This window comes from Dendrobium catenatum, unplaced genomic scaffold (assembly GCF_001605985.2).
Source record: "Dendrobium catenatum unplaced genomic scaffold, ASM160598v2 fragScaff_scaffold_231, whole genome shotgun sequence".
Lineage (NCBI taxonomy): Eukaryota > Viridiplantae > Streptophyta > Magnoliopsida > Asparagales > Orchidaceae > Dendrobium > Dendrobium catenatum.
The window spans coordinates 9,443,567-9,456,341 of NW_021318693.1; the positions used below are offsets into that span (position 1 = coordinate 9,443,567).

Consider the following 12,775-nt stretch of genomic DNA (forward strand, 5'->3'; position numbering starts at 1 on the left):
TTTATCGTTTTTGTTGTTTGGCAGGAGTTAGCCTAAATCTTGCATCCAAATAGCCCCTACGAGTAAACACTCAAGATTTTTTTCTCCAAATGTCAATCTCTCTATTATTCTTATAGTAAGCATTTGTAGTGTTTGATAAATAATTCAAGCTTCAAATAAAGGAGGAGAGAATTAGAGGCCGGCTCACATGAAAGGGTGCAAGGGTGTTGAAGCAATAACCCTTGGCCAAATGATGCAACTCCTCCTTTTCACTTTGAACTCAATAATAAAACTCACAATTTTGTGTTTTAATGTAGTTTTTTTCTTATTCAATGTTTGGTTAAATATGATTTATTTTATTTTGGGGTACAGTTGCCCCATAGTGGCAAGTCTCTATGGTTAATCACATTTCAAGCATTTGTTACTTGAGAATACTTTTGATGGTAGTCATTAAACTATTGATTAATATTTTCATTTTTTTAAATTTGAGAAATTGTTGTTCAAATATTTGATATTTTGGAATTTCAAAGAAGATATAATCAACTTAAAATTAGATTTTTAAGAATGGAAGCCAAATGGTGGAAAATATAGGAGCACTTGATTTTGAGAGGCTCGGAGTTGCTCCAATTATCTTATGTTTGACTTTACATTTTAAAATTACATTTTTGTTTGAATTGATCAACTTCATTTAGAAAGTTTGAGCTTATATTCAAACAACATAGGTTGGGAGAAATGCCCGAAATGTGAGGGCTTATGAAGTGACTGATGTCAACCTCAACCTCGAATCTTAGATCTAAGATGATGATTATTGAGGGATAGTACCTCGAATCTAAGTTTAATTGAGTGCAAAAGATGTACAAACCTACATCTCATATGAGGTATAAGTTAGCTCAACCTTTGAATTTACAACCCTGGCTGGAAATAGCTTCCAACTAATCCACCTAATTGTTTTTAAAACCATGATATCCAGTTTCAATGCATATGAAGATTAGAGAGGCTATTTTAATTTAGAAGATAAGACTAACAATTTGACTTTTAGTCTGAGATGCCTGATCATATGTGTATGCAAAATGCTGACTCACTGGATGCAAATTTTTGTTATATAATCTGTAATGTGAGGTTTTCTACATGAGATACACTGGGCTATACATGATCATTTTTATTTTTTTTTATTTGAAAAAGTGGCTTATTTGAGTAAGAAAATAGAAAAATATATATCATCCTATTATAGATTTTTTTATTTAGATATTTTAATTGGTAGAAATCTTAAATTTATTCTAAGAGCCTATCATATAACTTATGTCCAGACCACCCCAAGCACGAACAAGTGAACAAATCTAAGAAAAAATAGATATTTCTATTGCGCACTCAGTAACTAAACAAACATGTTTATATATTATCGACCTAAGCAAAAAAGTAATGTGTAATGTCCAATTATTACAATTATAATTCGTAGTTAAATTGCCTGCCTTATACAATCCATTTACATTTCTTTTTTACACTCAGCCTATGAGTCTTCATGCTTTGACTTCTAGATGCATCCAGAGCTTCACCTAGGGTGTTCATCCTTCTGGTTCATTTCTCTTGTAATTGTATCCTACAGACCTATAATACTTTCCAAGTCTATCAAATACATTTGAAAAATGAAAAGAATTAAAATTGCAAGATAGGGGGATTAGGAAGCAGTTTAATTTGTAAGGCAAAGAATCATCACAAAATTTGCCTGGCACTTGAAGTGCCATGCTCTATTTCTACCTTATTGGCAATGCATATTTAGGAGGTTTTATGTAGCACCTGAAGCAAACAGTGTTAAATAGCTATGACTTATTTTTTCCCCTTTTTGGACATGACCACCTGCAAAAAAAGCATGTATATCTCTATCTTATCCACTTAAGGGTAAGTGTCCACAATGTAGTCAATTTAATGTACATCACGTCAAACACATGCGCACAAAAAATAATCCTAATCCCATAATGCCTAGGGTTGTGTACTTAAGTGTGGCTAGTTGGGTGATATGTCACACTATAATTGATATTTTATTTTATTGAGTAGAGGATATTTAATTTTAATCTTAAGGTTGATTTTACTTTAAGTTGCTTATGACTTGAAGCTTTTATTTGATTCTTAATTGTTTCATATTTTGAAGTTATATGAAGAACCCATAATATAGCCACTGCTTGCTTTGTGGCAAGCCTGTTACTTATGGAATTCTAAGATCTATTAATATAGAAATTTCATCTTTTGGGTGGAAGATTTATCATTGCATCAAACGGAAACTAAGTGTTTTTTCGGTATTTTTTAGGGTTTTCTTTGTCTTTGGACAAGAGAAAAATATCCACCGAATAGGGTAAGGTAAATATGTCTAGGGGTTTGACTTAAGATTTATTGAAATTCACCTAATAGAGTAAGGTGAATTGCAATAGAAAAACTCTTATAGGACATCAATAAGTTATGTTTTAAATGCCATAAACGAGAGATAATAACTTGTTTTGTTAAATTAAAGGTTTCTTAGAGTTTGGGTCTAAGTGGAGGAGAGATTATTTATTTGATTTGGGCTAAATAGATAGTCTTTGTCTTTAAGGCCAAAGAGGGAGAAACTCTTATTTGATTCGGGTCTAATAGGAGGAGCTAAGGCTTACAAGCCTATGGCTAAAAGGTCATCTACTTGATTGAGGATTAAGTAGATGAAGATGATAAAAGACACAAAACTTTGGAGCTAAGGGTTGAAGAATTCCCTTTAGGTTTGGAGCTAGGGGGATGAATGATTTCCTATAGCACTTGAGGATAAGTAGTTAGAGACTTTTCTAGGACCTTTGGTGTCCATTCAAATGAGGGAAGATTCGTAGCTTTTGGGCTATAAATATACAACTTTTCTTTGAAATTTTTTTGTGTTTAAAAAAGGCTGATCATTTGCTTAATTTGGGCTAAGCAAAATGAAGAAGCTAGAATTTTGAATTCTAAGTTTAATGACAGGAGAGTTCACCAATTGATTTTGACTCAATAGTTGAAGTAGATTATTTTAAATTTTGGGTTTATAAACCATAAAAGATCATTGAAATTTTATGTTCAATGAGAGATGCTTGATTTGCTTGATGTGAATGAAGTAAATGCGAGAGGATGATAATATGATATGTAGATTGGGACTACAAATCAAAAGAGATTTTTTGAACTTTTGGGTGTCCAAAGAGATACTCATTCATACAACTTGGGTTAGGAGAATGAAAGGGAGACAGAATTTTGATTTCTATGCTTGAGGTGAAGTTATTTGTTGATTTTAATTTCTTGGTTTATGTTTGATCTCTAATGTTAGCTAATGCTCCTCCAAACTTTCAAAAAGTCATTTGGGATATTTTATACAAGTTTAGGGAAGATACCAAGCAAAGAGATTTGAGGATTTCCAATGACTTTTAGGCTTAGGAAAATGGGGGATTTTCTACAATTTGGCTTCATAGAAAATAGGAGGGGAACATACAACTTAGGGGTTGCAAATTTGGAAAGGTTTCTTTAAATTTTTGGTGTCAAAGAGAGTTGTTGATTTGCTTAATTTGGGTTCAACAAGTGAAGAAAACTAGGAGTTGGGTTTTATATCTAAGGGATTATTTGTTGGTTTTGTGTTCTAACAAATTAAATAGGAATTAGTATTGGGTCTTATATTAATGCAGTCAAAAGATACAGGGAGCCTATATCTTCTGATCACAAAAGGCACGACGGACTTCTACGGACGAAAATGACTAAAGATGAGGAAATGGATGAACAAACTCTTACATTTCAAATTAAACTAAACAAAAGAAAACTTACAACAATACAAACGACTCTTGCAAACAAAATGACGACACCCTAAAGTTGCTTCACTTAGAGAAGAAGGATACAGGTGGAGTGGCACTTGCGGAGAGACGAAAGAGATTAGAAGCCCGACAAGAAAGGTTGGAAAGAGCCCGCAGGATTTCCGGAGGGGATGAGAAAGAAGGGTGGAAAGAGCCCGCAGGATTTCCAATCAACCCGCAGGTTAACAGATTTTTTTCCAAAAATCAAATATCATTCAACTTCAACTATTTCAAACAATACATAGCCCCTCATATTTATAGGTATGAAAGGGGAATACAAAAGGACACATACATAAATTCTAACACATAAAACTAAGCATTAAAAAGCATAGGAATCTCCCCCCATGCTCACGGTTTAACACCCAAACCAGGAACCAAGGAGACAGCCACGAGAGACGAAGGAACCGCACGGACCGAAGAGCCACGACCACGGGAAACGAAGGAACCGCATGGACCAAAGAGCCACGGCCACGGGAGGAGGAGTCCAGCCGTGAGATCCCAAGAGGCAAACATAAAAAACTTAAAACCTTGGTGGAAACCAAGGGGTCATACACAGGAATACTAAACACCACACTTGGGATTCCAAAAGTCCCATTGGAAACCCAAAAGACTATAACATAAAATAAAAGGCCTAAAAACATTTAATTAAAAGATAATAAATGAACTAAAATGTTAGCTCATAATGAGCTAACCCTTAGTTCAATAAATGAACTAAAGTCCAGCTCATAAATGAACTAAAAGTTTAGCTCAAATATGATGAACTACTAGACTCAAGGGAAGCCAAAATTTGATTCATTTTGGACTTGTGTTGACCCCCCCTTTGTCTACATCATATATTCAATGATTCATGTGATGATGCTTTTGAAGTCTTGGGAAACTTTAAATTGTCATGCATGAGAGAGGGAGAGAACGGTTTAAAAAAGAGCTCTGAATTCTATTTGTGAATGTTTTGAATTCATTTGGATAGGGGAGATCATGCCTATGGCTTTGGAGAGTGTTCTAAATCAATTTTGCCATAAATTAATTCATTGGAAGCTCATAGAAGTTGTGATCTCTTAGGATTTCATCAATTGCTTATGTTGTTTGCTATTTACACTTAGTCATTTCAATTTGCGAATTGAACAAATAAGCTTATATAATTTCTAAGTGTGATGGAGTATTGGCTATGTTTCTTTGGTGGCTCGTGAAATACTTCATGTTAGTTTTATAAACGCTTTGAATTAGGTTTTGCATATTTATGAACTTGTAAATTTTTGAGATTTTATGATCCTAGCAAGGGACCTGTGACACATTGCTTTGATTCATGTTAAAATAGGAAACACACATCCAAAGCTATAAGTAGATTTTCAGTCAATTTTGGTGTGATTTCGTTCATTAAAAATATGAAAGTGAGTTTCTAATTTTAGAGATTTTGTAAATTAGAGCAATGGGTTATTTGTTATTATCTCTATATGCTTTATAAAATATCCAAGATGAGTTTGATTAGCTCTACTTGTTCTAAGATTTGCAAAATCAACCCTTGGGGATTCATGTAAAATTCTACATCAAGTTAGATTTTTCAATCAATCGAATGCATTTTGGACATCCAACAACGCCATAGAAAATTCACAAGTTCTAATCAATACAAGTTCCTTCACATGTGTGTCACTTTTGCATGACACGTGTAGGGAAGGGATACACAACTTGCATCATTTAATACCTACAACAAGCATTTTTGTTTTATGCAAGGCAAATTAAATCCTAACATTGTGCGATCTAGTTGGTTAAGTGTATGACCACCAAATTTGAATACGATGACTACAAAGCCTAGGTTTTGTTGTAAGTGACTTCTAGGATCCAACATGAATGCATTAGATGTGAGGTAGGGACATTGGACACGAGTCTGAGGACTTGGCTTCATAGCCATCTTTTTTGACTCTCACATGAGAGCAAATTGTGGGAAATCACCAGATTTCCACAATTTTTCCAAGAGGATAGCGGAGATAGGGATTGTTTTTCTAAGGACTTGAGAGCTTGGGGAACGTCAAACATACAACCACTGACCAATAGACTTATTTTGTAAATTTTAGGGGATATACCTCGCCGGAGCAAGTTTTTGAGGCTAGCCAACGTGCTCTCGCGTTGCAAAAGCGAGAAGGAAAAAGGATGAAGCATGTGCTTGCTTTACAAATAGTTATAGATGTTGCCTCCACTGCTACCAACTCGTCAAAGTTGATGGAAGAGGTAGAATATTATACAACAACCCCGTTACGTCCTTCAACAGGAATGAGGATGGCAGTAACAATAACAACCTTTTGCTATTTGTGGAAGATGGTGAAGAGAATAAGCAGCTCCTAATCTCCCTTATTAATTTTTTTTAACTTGAGAAGTAAGCAAATAACATAAATAAATAGGAAGTTCTCTACCCTCTTTATTTGCACTCGTTTTGATCCCTTTAGTTGGACATGCATGCTCAAGAGATAAGGCTCTCATCTCTGTTTGATCGGCCCAGGTAGAGAATAAAAGAGGTCCCAATTGCTTGGTCAGACCCACCCAGTTGCACACACAAGTATTTCTCTTGTTCTTTTGGCCGCTCAAGACTCACGCATGAGACAAGGCTCTTGATCCCTCTTTTGTGCTCGGTTCGACTTTCAGATACCACACAAGAGAGCTTCTTCCGCCTCTTCTAGTCGCACGCATAAGCTGCACAGAGTATCTCTCCCCCACTCCTTATCGGTTCCACTCGGGCACGAAACATAACTGCATGCAGAAGACTCTCTCCCTCACCCAGCTGGACGCACGCAAGCAGGGAACCAGACTAAGACATCCTCTCCCTCTCATTTTTCTCTAGATATGGGTAAGTGCAGGAACGAACAACAAATCAGAAAGATAATCGATCCCCCGCTTTAAAGTGCATGCTATAGGATTTGGCAGGAATGTAACGGCGTAGGCGAGTGGATTCTAAGACAATCTCAATCATTGGATTGAATTTTTGATTTGGGAACTTATTTGAGCTCAAATTGAGTTTGAATCGAGCTTGTTTTAATTCGATCGAGTCAATTTTATGAAATTGGAATCAAATCTAAGCCGATTTGAGTTCGATTTGGTCCAATCAATGTAATTTGATGAAATTAAACTCGAATTGAAGCGATTTGTTTTAATTTGAGTTTAATTGAGCTTAATTGGGCTCAATTCATGTCCTATTTGGTTCAATTTAGGTTCAACAAAGCTTGATCGAGTTGATCTGGTTCAATCGAACCCGATTGGGTCCGATTTTGACACAATTCGAGTTGATTTGACATAAAAATTGTGTCAACAGTTTCAAAAATAAAAACTTACAATCACATAGTCTTATACATCACCCATAAATTATGTAAATATTATCCTTGACCTTGTTTGTCAACAGTTTTTTTTTTGTTCTTTGTGCTCTTATGGTTGGTCCAGTTCCTCTTATGTGCTCATTGTGCTACACTAAACATACTTTCATTTGTCGTTATATGCGAATGTATTATAAAAGAGAGAGAATCATATATTAGGCTGTGGGTGTTTTATGTAGCTTGAAAAATAGAAAAGGAAATAAAGAAATACGTTTAACTAAGAGCATTAGGTGTTTCAAGAACAAGCTGATTGACCAGCCAATTGTCATTTGATGATTGGGAGCGCTTTGTGCAAAGCATTTTAATATCCTGAAAAGAATTCCTACGTTATAAAAAAAATTACAGCCTGGCAGTTGAGCTAACCTTCTTAGCTTAAGAATTGATTGAATTTGTGCATTTATTTAGAAAGCAAATTTTTCGGCAATACAATCAGGTGAGAACAAAATGGTATCCTTCTAAACTGTGGAACGCATATGCCAAACTTATATGCAAATACCTTCAATTGACGTGGAATGCTTGAATTTTGGGTTTAATTTTCTTGATTTCTTAAAAAAGTTTCCATCTATTGGGTCAACTTCATATTAACGATATATTGTGGAAAAACATCCACCCAACCCTCAACACTCAAGTTTTTCTTAAATCTAATATGCTGTGTAAGTTAAAATTCATCATAGAAGATAACACATGGTGACTCATTGCAAATGTTAATATATCCATTTAGTGGGAGCTGTGTGAGGGCCCATTCTACAAATGATTTAGTTCTCTCAAACTGTTGTTACTCATACTATGGATCTTTTAGATCAGTGCTGGCATCTAGGATTCAAGCTTATTCACTTGGCAATCCCATTGGTCGTTTCCCAACTCATCCTCTCCCAATATATTGAAGCTTTTAAGGCCAATGACTTAGTAGACTAGATTGTAACTTCCAGTAGCAATTTTAGCTCTAAGATTGCTTATTCCTTGTTTGGAGCTTATAAATGGTCTTACCTAGTATTATCCATCTATTGAAGCCTGGCTTACCTGCTAAGTGTCAATTGCTCATGTGGAAGCTCCTAAATTCTATTCTCCCCACTAATGAGATGTTGGAGTCCAATAGAATTTTGTTAACATCCAAATTTAGGCATTGCCATTCTCTCAAGCCCCTCAATTACCTATTCATGGCTTATACATCATGCTTAGATTCTTTGGTGTCACTCTACCACTTGTGGGTCTGCTGTTGGTACCCATTCATATTATTCTTGCTATCCTTGCTACTTGTTGGAACATCAAAAATCTTAAATTCTTCAATAGGCGCAAGATTTTTTTTAGATGTATGATTTGCTAAGAGATTTGAGCTTCGTTTGGGACAGTTTTCTTCCTGCTTGCTAAAATAATTTTTTGGTACAAAAATTTCTTGAACTTGAAATATTTGTTCTAGAAAGATGCTTTGGAAAGTAGTAACGAAGCTGTCCCGAACGAAGCCTTGGATTGCTCAAAATAATGCAAAATATGACTATAAGAATTCATTTGAGGTTTCCATTCAAAGAATCAAATAATTACTTCTTGAAATAACTCTTGGTCTCCCCATCTCTTGTCCAGAGATCTACTGAGCTTGATATTACTGTTTTTGGGACTCCCCATATCAAAACTTGCCTTTGAAGGAACTTGATCCCAGTGAAATGGACTTGGCCATCCCAGTGCTTTTATTAAATTTAATATCGACAGGGCTTTTGTCAAATTATTTTGGTAATTGTAATTTTAGTGGGTTGATTCAGGATTGCATTGGCCGTTTCATTTGTTGTCATCTTCTCCTACCTACAACAACCAATTATCTTTGGAGATCTCAGTAGTTCGAGACTGACAAATTGAATGCTCGCCATATTTAGGTGAAATCAGACTCACTCTTATGACCTTGGTTGACAAGTTGGGTGCATTTCCCTGTGTCTTCACTTTGGATTCAAATAATTTATCAACATCTGTCCCTCTACAAACCTTACCTTGAAAAACATTTATAAGGAGGCCAATAATTGATTTTCTTGCATATATGGGTTGTTACACTAGACTAGATTCAACTTTTATATCCTTGCCTAGGCAATTATCTATAGAATCTCCTTCTCATGTATACTTGAAGAATGCTGCTCATAGCTTTTGTCCAATTTTGGATTTCTAAATCCTCTCTATAGAAAGTTATAAATATACTTTTTGATAAAAATAAGGTGTGCCAGCAGTTTATTTTCCTTCATGATTTCAGAGAAAGTCAATAAACTTTCTAGTGATCTAGATTGTGATAATTCTAAAGATTTCCTTAGTTATTTCAGAAAAGAAAATGACTTTTGTTACCTGTGATTATAGGTGCTATTGATGACACTCCAAAATGCTCCTCCTGGACTTGATTATGATCGTGATAAAAGGTTCTCGAAGGTACTATGGGGTCCTTTTAGCTATAGATATGGTTGATATTAATGTCAATGTATTTAGTCTTTTTACTTTTTATTTTTTTTGGAATCTCTGGCATGGTCTACATGATGAGATTCATATTTTTTGTAGAAGAATTGTGTGATTACATTTTGGAGTATGTCTTGATTATTTTTCTAATAAAGAATTTTCAGCTGTGCTCAGTCTTTTAAAGAAATGGTTGCAATGTGCTTGGTCAAAGATCAAACAAAAAGGCCAACGGCTGAAAAATTGTTGAAGCACTCATTTTTCAAAAATGCAAAGCCTCCAGAGCTGTCAGTGAAAAGCCTTTTGGTAGATCTACCACCCCTTTGGGACCGTGTAAAGGATCTCCAGGTAATTCATCCACTATGTGGCTTATATTTGTGTCCCTCATTTCATAAAAATTTTCTTTCTAAATGAAATATATATATATATATATTTAGCTCAAAGATGCTGCACAACTAGCTTTGAAGAAAATGCCTTCAGCAGAACAGGAAGCATTATCACAGGTTCATACTTCATTAATGTTTATGATGACCAGTATGCTTACTAAGCATTCTTGCATTGAATTGAAATAACTTGCTTCTTTGTTGCTGCTGGTTTTTATTCTATTTTCTATTATATATTTTTTTTCCTGTGCCAATCACATGAAAGGCTATAAGGAAAAATAAGGTAACTTCGATATTCACTTGCTTATTCCTTGGTCGGAAATCATTTTTAGATTTGATACCAGCTTTCTGAAGAAAATGACATGTTAGTGGTAAGAAAATATTGTTAGCTTTCTTCTATTTTTTCTTATGATTATAAATCAACTTTACTGCTAGAAGAAAGAGCAGCAGGAAAAGACAAAAATAGCTGTTGAAACTATACTAAAAGCACTGATGAGTGTCTAATTTTCCTTCTTTTTTTTTTCTTTTTTTCTTCTCTTGTGTGCCAATTTCTTGAAATGTTATAAAAAATTTATTAAATTCAATGCTTATTTATTCTTCTGTCCTAATTCATTCTTTAGATTTACTACTAATTTTTTTCAAGAAAATGACATCATACTAGTAGTAATATTATTAGCTTTTTTGTTTTGCGTAAAGGTAGGAATTCAACTTTACTGGGACTCTTTTGGGATTTTTATGAATAGGTGGTAAAACTTCAAAATAACCTCCCACTATTTGTAAATTGGCAATTTAGTCCTAGGTTATCATGTTGCTTCCCTTTATTTAAGAAACTCGATTCAAAATGATCTCTTTGTGATTAAATTGGGTTCAATTTTATATAGTTGAGGGATTTAATTGGAATTAATTTAATATCACAATTATAATATGAGAGATCATTTTTGATCAATTTTATATAGTCGAGAGACTAAATTGAAACAATGTGATACTTGGGGATTAAATTGGCCACCTATTTTGATTTTTTTTTTCTGGTTAGAAAAAATTGCAGCAGGGAATGGAAAAAATAATTGTTGTAGCTATGCCTAACACTGACGTCAATATATTTGGTTAAAAGTTGAAATGTCGAATCCTTTTCTACCGAAAGTTGATTATTACAGCACAGTCACTTCTTCCTTCTGCAACATGTTTTGGTTTTGCAATAGTTATATTGGTAAGAATCTGTTGTGTCCTTATGTTGTTAAAATAATAGTTGTTGCACATTTGCCACACTACATTTCTTTTGAAATTATGACAAACCCTTATAATTTTTTATGTAGCCTGTCTGATGACCAAAAAATGTTATCTTGATATAAACTTGATGATGATGCATTGTGGACCATTCACCCAGATTATTTTTTCCTGTATGTCAGTGTCTTGATCAACTCTCTGTAGAATTGCCTCAGACAATATTTAGAGTGTTGTAAATCTGAACATTGAACTTTACCTATCGAGGCAAAGGTTTCATTTGATAATATTTTTCCTTAGCTTAACTTTTCAAAAACCGTATTTATCAAATTTTTTTTTTTTTACTTAGTGCGGGAAACATGCAACACAAAATTTATACAGCATATGCATGTCATCCATGGCTTCATGATAATGGAAACCCATTTGTTAAGCAACCTGAAAAAAAGCTCCTAAGTGTTCTTGAGGAAGATATAGTTTTAGCATCCGAAGAAAATGAATGATGTGAATTTCTTATCCCTTCGGGTACGTTTTATTCTTGGTCCTCACTTCATCCATTCCACTGACCGCTATTTGGTGTTGCCGTATTGTTATGCTTGTTGATACACCCACTCCTAAAGCTTGTCTCATTGTGGAATCTATTTCTGCTCCTCAATCTTTTGTTGAGGCTGTTATGGGGAATAGTGGTCATTGCCTTAGCTTGACTCCTTTCATTTCCCTTCATTTTTTGTTGCAAGGGCCTATAAGACATCACTACAAGCTACCATGCTCCTTTAAAGATAAATCAACTGTCATTTTGTTTGTTGAGACCTTTAAGTTGGCATTGATTTTTTTTCTCTTGTTGGTAAGTTTTCATGGGCCCATCCTAGTATATAGTTTTTTCACAGAGTCATGGCAGATTATTTTGTGGATGGATTTCTAATGCGTTTGCTATGCCCATTTTTGAATATTTGAAGGAACAACATATCTTTGAATTCGTTTTTGAAACTAATCCATTATGTTCTCTCTTAGTTCAATTTTTAATAAACCATTCCACATAGATGTTACTGCCAAGCTGTTCAGTTAATCAATTACTAGGGTACTAGTCGAAATGGATGTTACTGTCCATTTGCAAAAAGATATATGGATTGGAAATACAATTAATGAGTATTGACAGAAGGTAGAGTTTGAAGACATTCATTATCATTCTTGCAAAAGTTGGGTCATAGCTTCTTAGGATGTTTCAGGGCAGCCAAAATTATGAAAACTTCATAGTAACGATAGCAATGAGGAATGTTCTTATGATAAAAGCCTTGCTTCTAATGTATTGTTAGCCGTTCCTACTTCTGTTGATCTAGTTTGTATCCAAAATTTTGAATTGAATTTAGATCATGCCATGGAATTAGTGTCTTCCTGGATTGCTAGTCCAACTTGTGAGAAAGAAACACCACTTACTCACTAGATTAGTGTCGCATGTCCACATAAGGTTTTTGTACATAGAAAATAGAACATTTAGATTACAAAGATTGTAAAGTCATTTCAAATGAAAGCTTATGTACTCAACATCGCTTATTGATTTTGGACTTTAAGATGAAGGGGTCATTTAAGTCTAAGA

The 12,775-nt window shown here is 34.5% G+C and overlaps 1 protein-coding gene across 1 annotated transcript in view; it reads left to right on the plus strand.

Annotated features, from left to right (window-relative positions):
• The window catches only part of LOC110091836 (serine/threonine-protein kinase BLUS1), a 103,736-nt gene that overhangs the window by 12,512 nt on the left and 78,449 nt on the right, over positions 1 to 12,775 (plus strand). The window contains exons 6-8 of the mRNA XM_020816085.2: positions 9,491 to 9,559; positions 9,758 to 9,928; positions 10,018 to 10,083. Of these exons, the coding sequence (XP_020671744.1) occupies positions 9,491 to 9,559; positions 9,758 to 9,928; positions 10,018 to 10,083 (306 nt within the window). The remainder of the gene's footprint in view (positions 1 to 9,490; positions 9,560 to 9,757; positions 9,929 to 10,017; positions 10,084 to 12,775) is intronic.